The sequence below is a fragment of the Nestor notabilis genome, unplaced genomic scaffold (genome assembly GCF_000696875.1).
Source record: "Nestor notabilis isolate BGI_N333 unplaced genomic scaffold, ASM69687v1 scaffold1857, whole genome shotgun sequence".
Taxonomy (NCBI): domain Eukaryota; kingdom Metazoa; phylum Chordata; class Aves; order Psittaciformes; family Psittacidae; genus Nestor; species Nestor notabilis.
The window spans coordinates 56141-74453 of record NW_009936700.1 but is presented as its reverse complement, the minus strand read 5'-3'; the positions used below and the strand labels follow the sequence as shown (position 1 = coordinate 74453).

The following is an 18313-nucleotide window of genomic DNA, read 5'->3' as shown; positions in this document are numbered from 1 at the left end:
AAAGAGGAATTCACTGAGCGAGAAGTGATCAAAAGTAATTGGGTATTGGGAAAGAAGAATTCACTGAGTGAGAAGTGATCAGAAGTAATTGGGTATTTCTGGCATTTTAAAATGTGAAAGAGGAACTGACAGAACTGAAATGGTTTTGAAATGTTACTTGTAAATTTTGATTTATGTTAATAAAGCATTGCCAAGACAAACATTTTGAGATCTCTGATAGGCAAATTGGGCAAAGTATTACGTAGAAAGAAGACAACTTTACAAAAAATATACATGCAAGATGACTAATATGTGAACGTTTTTTCCCCCCAAAGTGACTCTGATTCTGACTTACTGTGTAACAGTGGCTCACCCTTCTCACACTCATCGGTGTGTGTAGCTGCTGTGTCTATTCTGAAAGTGATGCGCACACTGGCTGGCTGGCTAGGTGCTGCTACCAGGAAAAATCTGCAATAGCCAGGTGCTACCTGCCTTCCCTCCATTTGACTTGGAAAGTATCTCTAAAAACTGTCCAGTGCCTGATTTTCATGTGACTTACAGGTTTTTATATAATATTTGCATTACAACCTTTTTTGCATTATAACAATTTTATGAAAAGAATACATTCTAAAACTTGTATTTTGTTATACTAGGATAGATTATTTTGCAAAATAAAATAAAAATTGAATATTCTCTGCCTGCTGAATAGAACTTCCTTTTAAAATCTATTTGTACAAGGTAGTTTTGCAAATGGCCTTGTTAGGACATGTCTTGCTTGTGTAACCAGAAGATTAAACTAGTTAGGTTGTGGATGGCAACAAACTTTTAATATTAAATTTCTAGCTCTACTTAGAATAGTTACAATCAAAACATAATGTTTAAGCTTGCTTTTCCAGCAGTTCAGCCCGTACACAAAAATTCTCTTGATCCCTGTTGTCCTAAAGGGCATAGTATTCTGCTTTTATGCCTGACTTTGCTGATGGTAACCTATGACATAGTTTAGTAAAGCAGGTCTGTGAAAAATTAATGTCATGTGTCATCATACTGCATCACACTTTAATTTTATACTTCTCTTTCCTTCTCCCCCATTTGTTTTGTAGAAGCAAAGGAAGAATGGAGTTGACAAAGGTTTGTGAGTCATTGTTTTTTGTATGCCAACCCTAATGTGCTTAGACACTTTGGAAATGGGAAGAAGTAGTGTCCCTCTGCTATGGGCAAGAGGCAACACGTTGGCAAGTTACTCAGGGTAGTGCTCAGTGCTTAAATGCTTACTGAGGGCTTTCTGTTTCATTAGAGATTTTTTTTTTTTTAATGCATATTTTGGGAAAGGGAAGCAGTGGTAGCAGCATTTGCCAGGGTTGAAATAAGAAATGTAGCAGGAAATGAAAGTAAAGCTGTCAAAAGCAAAATGGGACTGAGTGACTTAACAGTTGGCCAATTTCAAAGTACATGGTGAGGTATAAAACTACTGAACGTTGTTGAAGTTCTGTTGTTTCTGAATCAGGCGAAGTTTGCCAATTACAGGCCAGATTCCAGGGAGGTGAATGTAGTTACTTGGTAAAAACTCAAAACAACCCCCCCCTCACAGTAACGACATAGACCTTATGTTGTTAATCTTTTAAAGAACTCCTATTGCTAATAAAGCCAAAGGTCCACATAGATGTTACTCTTAAGTACTGGAAATATAGGTTTAGCTTCTGTTTGGCATTTGAAGTGAAGTAAAAACTTCATTTTCTTGCAAGTAAGTGGAAAGGGATTGAAAAGTTAATAACGTGAATGGGAGAAACACTCAAAACCTAAACTATTTAGAGCTGATTGAGTGATTGAGAGACAGGCTTCTCCTGTCTACTTCCTCTTATTCTTTCAACGCTTTATTACTTCTATATTCTGAACAGGAATTGGTATAAACTACATAGTACTCATGAAATGTTACAAATCTGAATTTTTCTGGAGATACAAAACTGCCACATCTGCATTACAAATTTTATCCCTATAGTAAAGTCATGTCAAATTAATTGCATTGCTATAAGTATGAATAATGATCAGACTTGTAAATGTCTGCTGGCAAAACATAGAAAACAATTTACTTAAATACTAAGGCATGCACATTTCCTGTCACAAGTATGATAATCATACCAACTTCCCTTGTATCTGCTTCTGTAAATCTCACTAAGACAGTAAATGAGTGAAATGGTAATTACCACTGACTTTTGCATCTGGCTTCATTTAAACCTGTTTTAAATGCTTCTGGGTATGTTTCTGCATCTTTAAAGCGCACATCATTTTAAAATCTAAATTTGTATGGCAAATACAGGTTTTGGAAGTTCCAGCTTCTTTCTTCAGCTATGCTCCGGGGTATTTTTATTTCGTCAGTTTTGAGATGAAACTTCTGTAAAGTCATAAGTGGTTGTGTTTGTTTAGGGAAGAAAAAGAAAATGTACAGCAATACAGTAATATAAATATAGCAACATATGTAAATAACATACACAGTGTTAACTTTGCAAGCTTCATCCATGGCTTTGGAGCCCTGATGTATTACAGAATGAAAAAAACCACCAAACTCAGTCAAAGAATTTCATGCGGTTGTACAATGTGAAACAAGTGGGATAAAGCAAAAAGGAAGACAGAGTAGCAAAGAGACAGCACATGCCTTCCCTCACTCCCTCAGAATGGTGATAAAGCATTGAGAAAATTAGCAGCCTTTTTATCTTGGAGATTGTGTGCTATGTTGTACGTGGCTGTGAGCTGTACTACATGTATCAGTCTGTCTAGATGAGAGTGGCAACTCCTTCCTGAGTGTCTTTGAGGGAGATGAATGCGATTAAACTTGATGAGTCTAATCCAGTGTGTACCTGAAGAAAGATTAAAGAAAAGTGTTGACAGTATTATAGAAACTAATCCAAGGTAATTTGTCTTCTGCTGCAGTCTACAGTCCAAACTAGTAGTTTTTCCTTATTCCCCAGGGATTTCTGTATGTGTTTCTTGGTAGAGGCTTATTTTACTGGATGTTCACCTATTTAGAGAGGTCTTAATTTACTTTTTTTTTCCCTATTTAGAATGGGTAGGAGCTGAACTTGTAATTCATCTCAGCCTGGAAACCAACACTAATGTAGAATAGGACGAAGTGAAGACATCTTGTCTCTGTTTCAACAGCAGCCATTAGCTGGGGGAGATTTGCATTTTGTAGTACATGCCTAAATGATTACAGTTTTATTTCAGTCCTGTGTGGGAGCTGATGGAATTTAAATCTCATGTTCTGTCCTCCGCAGTGTGCAGGCCCAGCATCACATAAACACAGTTCTGTTCTGAAGATGTTAAATTTCATCATTATGTAGCCACTATTGATTGAAAAAAAAAAAGTTCTAATGAAACTCCTAGGAAGACCTGAGGTCTGAATTTTCATACTGAAAGATTTAAGTAACAAAGACCAAGAAATTCAATGCATTTCTGCTCTACTATAGAAGAGTGGAACCACACAAAAAAGAGAAAGCTTACTATAAAGAATCTGAAAGGCACAGATAAAAGGCTTGTCTGAGTGGTTGAAGGAGACTGTGCTAGAAGCACAGAGCCAGTCCTTGGCATCATTCAGAAGAGCTTGAAAAAGGGTGAAAAGACTCAGTGTGGTGATTGGTGGGGATGAAGAAGCATCATTCAGAAAGCTGAAGTTATGTCCAAGTGAAGGAGTTTAAAAGGACCTTTAGCCTTGGCAGGTTAGAAGTAAAAGCTCAAATGGGCAAACCAAAAAGTGACTTGGGGAGTGGGTAGGAGTGTCAGAGTAGGCATAGACCGTTTAATCTAGTAGAGAGCCCATGGAGGTGAGATATGATAGAAATCTGCAAAACTGTGTGTGGCACAGAGCAAATTGATAGTCATTGTGGCTTTTTACCATTTCTCCCAAAATGAAAATGAGGAGGTGCACAACGTAACCGAGGGCCAGGTTCAAGGCCAGGCTGGACAGGGCTTTGAGCAATCTGGCCTAGTGGAAGGTGTCTCTGCCCATGGCAGGTGGGTGGAACTAGATGATCTTTAAAGTGCCTTTCAACCCAAACCATTCTATGAAGTCTAAAACCCAAAGTGGTTCTTCACATAAGGAACACCTGAGGGCTCTCTTTTGCTTGAAGTTTACATGGGTTGAAGGAGTGTCCAGATAAGTTTGTAGAAGAGGGGCCTTTTGAATTTTGCTAAATACATAGAAATTGCTGGAAGTAACCTGAACTGAAAATAATGGGAGGCCATGGGATTGTTGAGAAGGGTGTCTCTTATGTGCTGATATACTTCAGCACTGGTGTTGGTGGCTGAACTTGCAGATGGAAATGGTGACTGGTACAAAAGTAACTGTACATCCTATTTTTCAGTAAGGATCTGAGAGAAAGTTAATCTGGGAATAACAGGTTTGGAACAAATGCCTTTGAGCATCTTAAATGAAAAAGCACTGAAGGAACAATGTTCAAAAAATGTGATGTCTAATGGTTTTGTTTTCATGCTGCCTTCCCAGGAATCTCATGATCACATTCTATTGGATATTCCTGTCACTAGAGAACAGATGAATCACTATCGAGCTGCAGCTGAAACTGCTCAAAGTGAACTTGCAGCACTTTCAGTGAAGTATGATTGTGCCCACTCAGAGGTACATTTAAAAATACTTCCAAATCCTTCTCCAAACATAAGGATTTTTTATGGTCACTTTTTGCAGGGCCTAGAAACCTTTCTTTGGATACAGAACTCTTGTTTCTCATAACATTCTTTTTAGAATTTCAGTGTGATTTTCACTCTCCTGGCTTCTGTGTTAACAAACTGATTATAAGTTCATATTCAAAATTAAAAAAGGCCCTATCAATGAAATAAAATCTCTTTAATTGTGGGTAGCTGAATATGGGAAACAGAAAGAACATGTAATATAATAGGAGAATGCATTGTTGCTACAATATTCAGCCAGGACTATAGGGGTAAGTGTACATCGGCTGAGCTTGAATTTGACCAGTTGATCCTGAAATTACTGCAGAGTTTCCCTCCATTTAATGGCTATCCAAGACCAGTACTTTAAATTTCAATTTTATAAAGCCATACAGAATCTTGTGTTCTCATAGAAAGAATGTATTACTGGAAATGTTGAATAGCTTTTTTGCCAATGTGACTGATTGATTTATAGATTCTTCCAGCACTGTACTTGCAAAAGCAAAAGGATAGTTAAGAAAGCAGCTTCATGCTCTTGCTAATAAAGACCTTCGTGACCCAGCTGAGGTCAGAGCCTTGTTCTGCTGAGTGCTCTGTAAAATGGGATATGGGATTATTCTTGCTTTTTCTGCTGTTGGAACTGACCACAAGGACAATGGACAGAGGAAAAAATATCACATTTTGCAGATGGGGAGTTGAACCGCAGAGAAATTTTAAGGTTATGAACATTTTAAGCTACCATAGTTTGGTCCAGCTGCCAAGCAAAGCAGTCCTTTTGTTCCTTTAGCTGCTCGTTTCCTTCACTACACTGTCCCGTCCCTTGTGCTGGCACAGATATATATGTAGTTCTACAGTGCACTGTTTTGTTGGGGAACTGATGTAACTGCAAAATAGTCTTCCTTCTGGGCTGTATTTTAGCCAGACCAGTTTCCCAATCTTATTTCACCTTGTAGTTATTTAAATACTTCTGCTAGCACAAACAGGGTGAAGCATGGAAACAAAGCCCATCAGCCTGGGAAAAGGCAGAGCTGTTTTTCTCAGTCAGTACTCCTTTATGTCAGCTCCAAAGTGTCTCTTAAACCAATGCTTGCAGGTGAAGCTTATTGAAGACTATGTTGCTGCTGCAAGAGTGATCCTCCTGCCCAAATCCTTGGTGCTAGCCTTTTCCTTGTGGCGTGGCCAGCTTCCCTTCCTCTTCTTCCTCTGCAGAAAATGAATCCTTTTCTGTCAGCTGTGTTAATCAAGTTGTTTATGGAGGAGTTAGACAAATACCAGAGCTGGTACAAGGGAGAGGACGTGTGTGTGTGGCTGGTAGCAGGAGGAGCAGGAATTCTATTTTCCAAGGCACTCAGCTCACTGGCTTCCTGGAATTTCTCTGAGTATCTTTGCTTTCGTCACACTGGAAGCCTCTGGCAGAGCCATGAATTTCCTGACATCCTGAATTGCAGTTTAATATCTTAAATATTTATTGCCTTAAAATGTTTGCCACAACTTAGAAGCCCTAGCACACGTCATAAAGAACAGTTAATGTGGCTTAATTATTTGTCTGTAAATTTTATTTAGCGGGAGATTAATGCTTTGGATTGCATCTTGCTGCTTTTATCTGCAATTGTCAGGAAAGCTGAAACTTGCCTTAACAGTTCTTGTGACAAAAAAAAAAATCCACTTTGAATGACTTGTTCCTTTTAGCAAAATAAAACACACTGAAATTTTGCATCTCTGGTGTGTCTGCCTCAAGCTCAGTCTTTTAGAAAAGCTTGTAGGAGAAATAAGGCAGAAAAATGGAATTTTTGGCTAAAAGAGAGGAAAGGAAAGAAACTCCATCAACTGTTGGGAAGTTCTGACATGATCTCTGCAAGAGGTCCTTGACATTTGGTGGTGATGTTCCTCCTCCAACCCTTCCTTAAAAGGCTTTCTTGTTATGAAAATTATATGACAGTTATATGAAAATAAAGTTGCGTACCTCCACTCAGTCCTGTAGTGAGAGAAGACTCTGAGTCTTTTGTTCCAAAATGTGCTTCTTGTCACATTATTAAACTTGTAGTGCGGTCACGTATTTCAACCCGGGCAAAATTCTTTTTTTTTTTTTTTTTTTTTTTAAAATGAAGTTTCCTCTTTTCTGTCTATAGCTTCTTAAACTCAGGTCCAGAATGGTCTCTAAAGAAGCCTCTTTTCAAGAGCTGAAGTCTGAAGCTGAAAGCTACAAGGAAAACAATGCTAGACAGGTGTCTCGCCTCCTGTCTTTGCAAGCCCGAATGCGGGAGATGGAAGAAGAAGTGTGCGTGCTCACCACTTCTAAAAACCAGGCTGAGCTGAAAGCTCAGGTGGCATTAAAGGAAAACTTGGAGTTGAAGGAGGAGCTTCATGAGCAAAATGCCAAACTTAAGTAAGACTCATGTGAGATGAGAAACAATTTTTGTTGGGGGTGACAGAATGGTGCAGTTGTCAGGACAGAAAAATACGTTGGTTCAGAGACTTTATTGCAGATCTGAATTCAGTTACAATGTCTTGCACAACCATTGTGCCTGAAAGCGTGGAAGGTATTGGAACTTGAATTTTGGTTTGAGTTGTTAGCCCATAAATGGGGTTTTGCATTGAGGGAAACCTTGTGCCTTTCATAGCACGCTTAGGATGGGCAGTACCTGGAAATACGGTCTAGTGCCCCGGTCCAGCCTCATCATGTGGCGTCTTTTGCAGATGTTTACTTGTTACTTGAAACACTGTGTGGGCTGTGCTGTGGTGAGTGACTGTGCTGCTGCATTGCTCTGGTCTGTTTTCCCCTCTTCTGTGTCACGGCTGGAACCAGAACAGTGCCAAGTGTATTTCTTCCTTAATGTAAACCTGTCCATTAGGAGCAGAGTAATTAAGAAAATATGGTGTAATTCCTAGTTGTTAGCATCCTGAAGGGAGCATGTTACTGTTTGTTTAGTGGCTGTGCAGCTTTCAGTAATGTTAGTCTTTTCTGACTTTAGCTTTCTTCTGGATGTTGTGTGTAATTTTTATTTTATTTAAACATGTATACTGATTGGATAAATTTTTTATTAAAAGATAGTATCCTTAACTATGCTGTTGTTAGCAGTGCGTCAGAACACTGATATGTCAGTTCTGCATAAATACTAATATTTCAGGTTTGTGGGATGGAGACTGATAGCAATGTTTGTTACAAAGAAAAATGACTGGTATAAAAATATACCAAGCTCTAAAATCCCGAAATCAATGTCAGTCATATTATATTGACACCTTGTAGACTTTTAGAATGGATTTTTTCCACCATTACAAGGCTAATATCCATCTCTGTCTCGATACTGTCTTTTTCATAGCAAGGTGAGTGTTTACAAGATGTCTGCATTTCCCAACTCAGTACTCCACACAGCTCTTCCAGGCTTTGTACATTAGAAGTGTATAATTAAGTTATTTTAAAATCTAGAGAAATCCATTGCAGTGCACTTGTCTATTACCAGCTGGTTTGACAGAAGCCTTGTGTGAGAGAGTGCTGATGTTGATCGCCAAAGATTTTAGATATGATCCAAATATAAGTGAGGAGATGATAGTTAAGCCAAGAAGTATATTATGCTTCTTAGCAACATAAGGAATATCAGGGTCTCTGACATATGGTTAAGGTTCTTTAAAGTGCTACTTCTTGGAGTGGAGAGGAGCGAAGAGGAGGGAGAATTAAAAAAGGAAAAAAACCTCCTATGCTGTTTGCTTAACTTGTTAGGAGAAAACTGCCATGTTTATCATACTAGCCGATTGTTATAGTGATATAATTGGTTTTATGTGGCATAAATCTGTGCTGTCACTCCCAGTACAGTCCTGGCTGCTCTTTTTTTGCTCATGACACTTGTGTCAGCACTTCTGTTTGTGTTGCTGCATGGTGACTGGGACCAGGGAACTGCTCCAAGAGAGAAGGGAGCAAAATAAATAGCTTGTTTTCCAGCTCTGCAAATGCCAGGTCCAATTCACTGTGCACCTGGCAAAGAGTGCAGGCAAAAGGGAAAGTGAGGGTGAATCTATTCTGTTGGAAGGAACAAACATGTTGCATTGGCCATGAATCCACAGTGTATGCTTTCAAAGGTTTTTCTCAACATCAGCTAATGGTTACATGTGCGCTTAGTACTAGTCAGTGTACAACTTAATGAGCTTTAGTTGCTTGATCTGACAAACTTAGTAGTACATGGCATATGCCTAGTCCTGATTAGGTATGCAAGAAAGATTTTCACTGAAAACCATTAATAAAAGGGAAGAGCAAGCCAGTAGGCATGAAATGCACTTTTACATCCTATACCTAGAGATATGGTAAAAAAATGTTTAATGAATTCTGTGATTGGTTTCCAGGAGTACACCTCTCCTGTTGAAAATGGTACTTTTTAACTCAACAGGTCTATTGCCAAGGTATTTTTAGAGCCTGAACTGTGAAAAGCTTTTTCTTTCTTTTCCCCTTTCCTCCCTTTCTTTGTGCTCATTAGTTCTGAAGAGCTAGCAAAACTGTGAAAGACCTGCCTTCTTTTTTTGTGCCTGATTCCCTATTTTCTAGGTGCTCACATCTTTATGGCCCTGCCAGAGGTAATTAGGTTATTCGTTGAGTTGTCAAGTATGTGCTTTGCACTTCAGATTGTTTATTTTTAGAAGGCGGTATGGTTCTGTGCATGGTGTGCCTCAATTTTTCAGAGCCATGTAACAGCTTGCAAGGTTGGTGGTCAATCTTGTACAATATTCTAACATACAGGCATGCGTGTAGGGCGTGCCTGGAACCTCATAGCTTTTCACTTCTGACATACCCCCCCTCAGGACAGTAGTTTAGTGACATTTCTCAGCTTAGTTTGGCTGGGACTACAGAAGAGAGGAAGGTGCTCAGAGGTGAGGGAGCTGTGAGGCTCTTGTTTTCTGAGGGCCAGTGCTTGCTGCAGAAAGGCAGAGCTTTTTTGGCTCACAGTGTGTGCTATGCAGTAGCACATGGAACTGTCCTTGTCCTGTCAAGAGCAGTGATTAATGTTTTCCATTCCTCTCTGTTATTCTTCCACCTTCCTCCACTTTGCAGCATTTGCAACAATTGTGCTGGTCTCTCTCCTAAGGCAACATCTTAAATTTTTTCATGGACCATCTCTTTTGCTTGCTGTTTTATAACTGTTTACACTCAATGTGCATTTTCTATAGGAGTCTCATGCTGCTTTTTGATTATGGATTGATGCTTTGTTGCCTGTTTGATTGCCAACCTAGAGGAAGAAATCAGGAATGGAAAAGAATGAGTACAGCAATGACTAGCATACCCACCTTGAAAACTGAGAATAATGCTGTGTTTTTGATAAGCAAATGAGTTTCAATGAAATACTTGCTGTAGACATCCGTTTGGTGATATCTCACATCTTTTTTTTATTCTAGTGCTCAAATCTTTGTGAAGAACTTCCTTTAGAAAGTACCTTTTTTCTCAACTAGGAACTCCATAGTTTTGTCTCTTGCACTCTGTCACCAAGTACACTCTCATGTGTGTTATCTGAGAGGTATTGGAGTTGATATCTGAATTACCCTGATAGTCACTTTGAGCTTTATTTGGCCTTTTTTGTCACCAAGTCCAACCTTTACCCCAGGATTGACAAGTCCACCACTAAACGGTGTCACCGAGGGCCCCATCTACATGATGTTTGAACATTTACAGGGACAGTGATTCCACCACTTCCCCGGGCAGTCTGTTCCAACACCTGACTACCCTTTCAGTGAAGAAATTTTTACTAATATCCAGTCTAAACCTCCCCTAGTGCAACTTGAAGTGGTGCTCAGTGTTGCAGCATCATGAGCAAGATTTGAATTTATATGTTTGCTACCCATGCAGACTGTGGCAATGCTTGTTTGCTGGGCTTGTCTTTGATTCTGGTAACTGGAGGGATGTAACCACATTTTGCCAATGAGTTAAACTGACTGCTCTGTTATTTGGTTGTTCATTCTTATAGATCCTCTATAAGCTGATACCTGCTGTTAAGGATGACAACGTTTCATGTGGGATGTGTATCCCCATGATAGGAACCTTTTAAGAGTGATGATGACAAAGAACTGCCTTTTCTTCATACTTTTGTAGCAGTCCCTTGATATTTTCTGTTTTGATCCATCCCTTTCATGGGCAGTGTTGCACTGCAGAAGTTTTTATGTACAGTGAAATAGTCTCCTCCATCTCTGTTTGCTTCTGCTGGTAAACTTCCCTTAACAGGTACTCTGGATGTCCTACACTTCCATTAGTCCAGAGGGGCTGCTTCTTCCCCAGAGTTTGTTGATCAGCACTCTCAGCTTCTTTAGAGAGGGGATGTGAAGTGCTGTTAGCATGTTTTTACTATAATTTGATCACCCTCTTCTCCCTTGCCTTTTCCTAAGCTTTTGCTTATAGCCCCCATTTCTAGGATCTTGAGGGCACTTTTTATTGATGTCACCTGATTCTTATGTTTTATGAAATGCTGTGCTGAGAATTAGGTTGGAATCACAGAAGATTATTTAAAGTTTAATCAAAAGCCAAAATGAAGAAATGTTTGCACATAAGGTAAGAATTAAAATTTTATGTATTTAAATAACAGATGTAGAGAATTTTATTTAACTTTTAAAATTCATTTAGTGGTATGGAGAAGCTAGCAACAAACTTGGGATAATATCTTTTGCCTGGAATTTTGTTTCAGAGAACAGTCATCCTGACGTCTGTATTTTTTTTTTTTTTTTTGTCCAGTAAATATTCGAAAGAGTGTGAAGAAAGCATGACTCAAGCTTCTAAAATCAGCAGAAAGTATGAAGAGCTCCTTACACAGCTTTCTGGATTATTGGCTGCAGACATCAGAGAAAAAGAGAAACCACAGGAACATTTAATGTCAAAGGTGATCATGTGTAGGCAAGGATTTCAGTATAGCAATTTAATAGAAATAAATGTCAAAGAAATAAAGTGATGAAGACAGGAATCTTTGTGTTAAATAATGATCTGCAGACAATGCTATCATTTAAGACAGATCTTTTTTTGATGTTGGGCTGATTTTCAAAGGTGCTGAACACTAATAGAGCTCAATGAACTCAGCCTGCTATTATCTGTGTAAGTATTTTATAAGCCTGTTAGTTCCCAAGTACAGGCTTAGATACTTGTTAGATACTTGTTTGAAAGCTTTCCTGAAAACATTAACACTGGGAGCCACTAGCTGATGTGTAAACTGCACCACTAGGTCTTAACACTAGCTGACATACCATTAAACAGAAACATCTGAAATGGCATACTCTAAAACAGTCTTAACTATGCCCTGTAACAAAAAGCTGTAAATTACTGTGTGGTGGTTTTGAGACTTAGTCATAAAACTTTATTATTTATCTTCAGAATACATATGAAGTTCCAAAAACCAAGCGTCCAGAAAGGAATGGAAAATTATTTGTATGCTCTTTTAACATTTATCAATGCTGCCGAAGGGCAATTTATCCTAATTTTATGCATTCTTTCTTCATTTGAGAGCATACTAGGTGTTTTAGGAAATTCAGTTTCATTATATTCATATTATTGTAAGAGTTCCAGCTATAAGGAATTCCTTAATACACTAAGATTCTCTAGGTACATATCATAGCTATTTCTTTAAGTACTTGCCCATATAATATTACAGGCACATTGAAATTGTATTAGGTACTCTAATAAATTAAACTTGGCTAGTTGTCATTAGAGGCCAAGATGTTTGTAAGCTGTAACTCTTACATGCTTTAAGTTGAGGAAATAATTGGAGTTTAAAACAAAAAAGTATATGTCGATGTCTTTTAACAATGTAGTAATAAATCTAGTTGGGAAACATAATCTGTGCTGAAAACTCTGTTCATTAGGAAAACTTAGTCACTCTTTTGTTTGGAGTCATGGCACTTCTATTTAGCTTCTTTTCCACATCATTGTTTTGTTTAAGACTGAATTGATCTGTCTTAGTCTTAACAAAAATCTTGCCAGTAGGAGTCAGGGTACATTTTTTACCTTAGGCACTCTCCGAAATGCCCACATTCATCTATTCCATTTAGAAATAGTGTACTGTACTGAAACAGCCCCAGAATTCTCCTGGAAATTACTCCTTTTTCCAAGGGGTCGGCTGCTCAGAATAGTAACCCACTAGCTATATGGCCCTGCCCTTGAGTATGCTTATGAGGTAGCTGTTACTAACTCAAATTTCCCCATGCCTAAAAAGTTCCAAGCATAAAATGCAGCTTTCAGTTCCTCATTCCAAATGAGAGGCATAAGTCTTCACAAGCCAAACTGAAACGGTCTGCTTTTCACATCAAGTTAGCTATCTGACATGTTTTCATTTTCTAATCTGCTTCATGTCACGTGCAGATACGTAGCGACAGCAGCTTTCCACCTGTTTAATAGATCATGGAGGTTGTGTGGGAGTGAATCTGAACTACGTTACACTAAGTTGTGGGTTTCTGGTGGGAAAATGTTTCTCATTTTAGTTGTCTTTCTACTCTTTTTAGAAATGAATAATAGAGTGCAATTATACATCTGACCTAGGGGTCACCAGAAACACCAAGTCTTTATCGGGATGATTAGGAGCAAGTATGCTGGGATGAATATATGTAATTTTAAATGCTTTACAAAAGTTACTAATGTTTGAATTATTTCTCTAGGTCTCTGAAATATGTAAAGAAAATCTGACACTAAAAGACCAGGTTGCTGCTCTTCAAGAAGCTATCAACGTCCATGAGATGGAGTCCAAAGCTAGCAGAGAAACTATCATGAGGCTTGTTTCAGAAGTGACCAAGGAGCAGAAAAAGGCAGCAGGATGCTATCAAGACGTGGAAAAACTTAGTAAGGTACATAACTGCATGGTGTGTATGTTTGTCTGTTTTTCAAATGTTTTCTCAAAATTTCAAATTAATTTTCAATAAGAGTTATATGAGAAAATATGCTTCTGAAAGGCTTCTGGTGATTAAGGTCTTTCCTAAAAAGGACATTTTTCAGTGGTTATTCTCAGTTTTTTTAAGACTTCAGAATATATGCAGATTAAGCAATAACATTGTGTAAAATAGGTCTGATATAGATTTGATGTCTTCCAAGGATGCTTGCAAATTTCTGGTTTTGCTTCCTTCGTATTACTGTAACCTTTGCTGTGCTTGCACAAACATGTAAATAAACAGATGTTTATAGAGTTGAGTGAGTATATCTGAGTCACAAGCATGTAACAATGAAAATATGCTATTTTAAATATATTTATGTGATATTTCATGTTTTCTGAGGATTCTTTTATTCACTTTCTCTAAAAAATTCTAATGAGAAATTGAAAGGAATTGATAGGATGCAATTTTATTCTTTCTCTTAAGGAACTTGAAGTAAAGTGTCTTGGCTTCCAGACACTCTGGATTAGCTTTTCATTATGTCACGAAGTTGGATTCCAGAACTGTAAATACTCAATTGGCTTGTACCCAAAATGTTGCAGGTGGTAGCATGGGTCTTGCAGGAAAACACTATTTTGCTGTGGGGAACTCATGAAGGACATCTGTGTTTTAGCAGGAATAATAGTGAAATTAGAATTTTAAGTTAAGTTCTAAGTCAAGTATTGACCAAATTCACCTTTGTATGATTTGGAAAGGAAAAGGATGTGATTTAAAGATTTAATTGCTCCAGGAATGCTCATCATTAAGGGTTTCTGTATATTGCAAAGGATGGATGAACAATGTTCTGCTGCAGTTTTCCTTATTATTTTGTTCTTTGAGTGACAACTGTGGAAAGAGAGCAGTTTAATAAAACCATAATGAAAATTTCCCACAGGAGCTAGAGCAGGGTGGTTAAAGTTGATGGCCAGAACTTTAGGAAAATATGGCTGCCAAACATGTAGCTGAGTTGTGTGTGACTGAGTTTGTAGGATTTTTTAACATAAAAACAAACTTGTGCAAGTAAGTTTTCAAATGTAATGCAACATTTTCCCCACCCACCTGGCATTACTTTTTTCCTGAACAGACAACCACCACCATACACTTTAAAGGATGCAGTGTTCTGATTTGGTTGTAGGCAAAATACTTAGGACATGAGGAATAGCTGACAGTGTGCTCTGGAGAAGAAAGAATTTGTTGTGGAGAAGATAAATGTTAAGCACCACAAGGGCCATAAATTTTATTTACTGCTGAAAATACTTCTTACCAAGCTGTGTAAAAATTTCTAAGACTCAAAGAGAGCTAAGAGAGAAGCTGCACCAAAAAATTAAACAGGTCAGTTTTGAAAATATTTTCTTCTCATACTTCAGTTCAGACACAGGTATGTGAGTAAGAATAGAGAGCATTTTGCTCACTAAGTAACCCAGAATCAGGAGATGTTTTAAACCAAGATGAGGGCTTCGTTTGTCACTTGTTTTGCAATTTTCCTCAGACTGCCAAAACATTTCCAAAGTTGAGCTAGTTTTATGAAAAATATTTTCCTATCATTGTTGTGCATATGCCAAATACATAATTTATTTAACCCATTTTACAGAAATGTCTTGCTAAATTATTAGCATTGCCTTTCAAATGAAGTGTGTGCCATCAGGGCTTATCTAGAGGCTGTAGATTTCCCTGTTGCTGTTTCAGCTACTTAAATTTACAGATACTGAGTAAATCTGTTGAGAAGATCTTGTGTTCACAAAAGCATATTAAGAAATCTAGTATTGTAAAAGTAAGTAAAAAAACCCAAAAGTGCTTTAAATCCACGTGTCTAAAAGAGGTTATACGGCATCCCATTCTTTTAGAATTCTAAACTTCTCAGCTTTCTAACCAAATATTGTGAGAGCTTGCTCCTGGAATTCTGCAAATATTTTGCATACCTTTACTCTGGCAGTGCTGGGTATCAAATTTGCATTTGATAGAAAATAATTTTTTAAATGCTGCTCAGATTTCTAGACTGAGAATCAGAATACCTGTTCTTTCTTTCTGTATGTCCAGACAGTGATTACTAACTATGATAGTAATAATTACAGAACTATAACATTCTTTAAGTGTGTAGAGGCCATCACACTGTTCTGCTAGCCTTCTCCAGCAAGCCTCAGCCACCACAATGTTCCCTGCCACCTTACATTCTTTGTGAATGTAGGTCCTTAAAAAAATGTAATATTTGCTCTAAACAAGTTTCTTTCTAGTATTTGGCCAATTCCGATATGATATTTATTGAAGGTATAGAAGAAGATGCATATATTCTTCCGCCAGATGAATTTGCCTTTTGTACAACATTGCCATTGATGAACCACAAAACTAGTAAATTGGCTTGTTCTGTTTCACATCTTCGCTGGTGATTCACCCCAGAAATATTTGTGATTCCCTCTGAAGTGTTAATTTAGAAACCTGTTTTGCAAATATACACACCATGCAATGTCTTTAAAGAACATATTTGAAACATAATTAAGCAATTCTAATTAATACAAATATACAAATTAATTTTAATACAAATATGTCTGCATGTACTATTGATGCAAAATTCAACAAGAAAATACTCTTTAGTATTCAACACTGACTTGTATTAAATTATGTTATTAATGAATGAAATGTATTTAAGCAGCATCAAATCAGTATAAATTGATTAAAATCAATTGATTGTATGAAAAAAGTTAATTAAAATATAAAGTTATTCAAGGAAATTGATTAAGCTTGAGAAACATGCCTACATTTTGAATATACCCAAATACTTTGATTGTAGGAGACACGACCAAATGATTTTATGTTTTTCTTGCCCCAGTAGGTAATGAGTTTCTCACAACTTTTTTTTTTTGGTTATAAGATGTCAGTAAGAAAGTACATTAGGGACAGGCCTCAGGAGGCATCACAAATATTTCCAGTTTGTATCATCAAGGAAGATGAGAGATAAGAGCAAGCTGGTTTGCAGTTCCTTGTGATAGAACACAAGCTAACTGCAGGTGTGGCTGGTGTAAGAATTCATCTAGAAGATACCAGCATTCTCTTTTATACCTTATTATTACAGTTAACGTAATGTGAGGTTTTTGTATATGTATGTGTGATTGGCTTAGTATATTGAGACCCTGATGCTGATTGAGGTGCCAGAATTAATAGAATCCTAGAGTCATTAGGTTGGAAAAGACCTTTAAGATTATCAATTCCAAATGTTAACTGAACACTGACAAGTCCACCACTAAAACATGTCCCTAACCACCACATCTACACATCTTTTTTTTAAATACCTCCAGAGATGGTCATTCAACCATTTCCCTGGGCAGCCTGTTCCAATGCTTGATAACTCTTTTTTTGGTGAAGACATTTTTCCTAATATCCAGTATAAACCTCCTGTTGTGCAACTTGAGGCCATTTCCTCTTGTCTTATTGCTTGTTACTTGCAAGAAAAGACTGACCCGCGCCTCTTTCCATCCTCCTTTCAAGCAGCTATAGAGAGTGATAAGGCCTCCTCTGACCCTCCTTTCCTCCAGGCTAAACAACCCGGTTCCCTCAGCTACTCTTCATAAGACTTGTGCTCCAGACCCTTCACCAGCTTAATTATTCTTCTTTGGACGTGCTCCAGCACCTCAGTGTCTTATAGTGAGGGGCCCAAAACAACATAGTATTTGAGGTGTGGCCTGAGCAGTACTGAGCACAGGAGGGCAATCACTTCCCTAGTGATCAATAGACACACTATTTCTGGTTGAGGAGAAGCTCAACATGAGTCAGCAGCGTGTACTCGCAGCCCAGAAAGCCAACTGTATATTGGGATGCATTAAAAGAAGCATGTCCAGCAAGTCAAGGGAGGTGATTCTCTCTCTCTACTCTGTTCTCATGAGATCTCACCTGAAGCACTGTGTCCAGCTCTGGAGAGCCCAACATAAGAGGGACTTGGACTTATTGGAGCGAGTGCAGAGGAGGGTCGCAAAGATGATCAGAGGACTGGAGCACCTCTCCTGTGAAGACAGGCTGAGAGCTGGGGTTGTTCAGCCTGGAGAAGGGAAGGTTCCAGGGATACCTTAGAGCAGCCTCCCAGTACGTAAAGGGTCTCGCAAGATATCTGGAGAGGGACTTTTTACAAGGGCATGTAGGGATGGGATTAAAGGGAATGGCTTTAAACTGAAAGAATGTAGATTTAGATCAGATATTAGGAAAAAATTCTTCCCTATGAGGATGATGAGACACTGGAACAGTTTGCCCAGAGAAGTTGTGGATACCCCATCCCTGAAAGTGTTCAAGGCCGGGCTGGATGGAGCTTTGGTCAACCTGGTCTATTTGAAAGTGCCCATGGCAGGGAGGTTGGAACTGGACGATATTTAATGTCCCTTCGAACCCAAACCATTCTATGATTCTATGTCTTATTATATGAAAGACCTTATCCCTTCTTTTTGTCTCTGTTTCATTTGCCTGCCTCTTTAATGTGATCATCTCCCTCATTTTGTTTTGCACTGTTAAATACAGCTCTTAACCATCCCTTATAGAAGACTCCTCTCTTTCTCTGCTTAAAAGACAGAAGTAATTTTCCTCACCTGTTACAGCTTGAACACATTTTCTGTTAACACAGCTGACCTAACATTGAACATACAATTTCTCATGAGGGAGGCCTTGCCAACATCCTGTGCAATGCTCCAGTTACTTTTACATCTTCTCTACTCTAGAGCAGGTAGGGCACCAGCAGGTGATCTTGGGTTTCAGTGTGTGTTCCAGCCTGCATGGGTAACTTTAAGTATGGCACTGTATTGTATGAGCCCTTTTGCTCCAGTCTCAT

At 38.3% G+C, this 18313-nt stretch overlaps 1 protein-coding gene across 1 annotated transcript in view; it reads left to right on the top strand.

Moving 5' to 3' along the window:
- CCDC170 (coiled-coil domain containing 170) overlaps window positions 1-18313 on the top strand; it is a 35832-nt gene that overhangs the window by 418 nt on the left and 17101 nt on the right. Inside the window, exons 2-6 of the mRNA XM_010018451.1 lie at window positions 1080-1107; window positions 4475-4606; window positions 6783-7039; window positions 11357-11501; window positions 13264-13449. Coding sequence (XP_010016753.1) covers window positions 1080-1107; window positions 4475-4606; window positions 6783-7039; window positions 11357-11501; window positions 13264-13449 — 748 coding nt within the window. The remainder of the gene's footprint in view (window positions 1-1079; window positions 1108-4474; window positions 4607-6782; window positions 7040-11356; window positions 11502-13263; window positions 13450-18313) is intronic.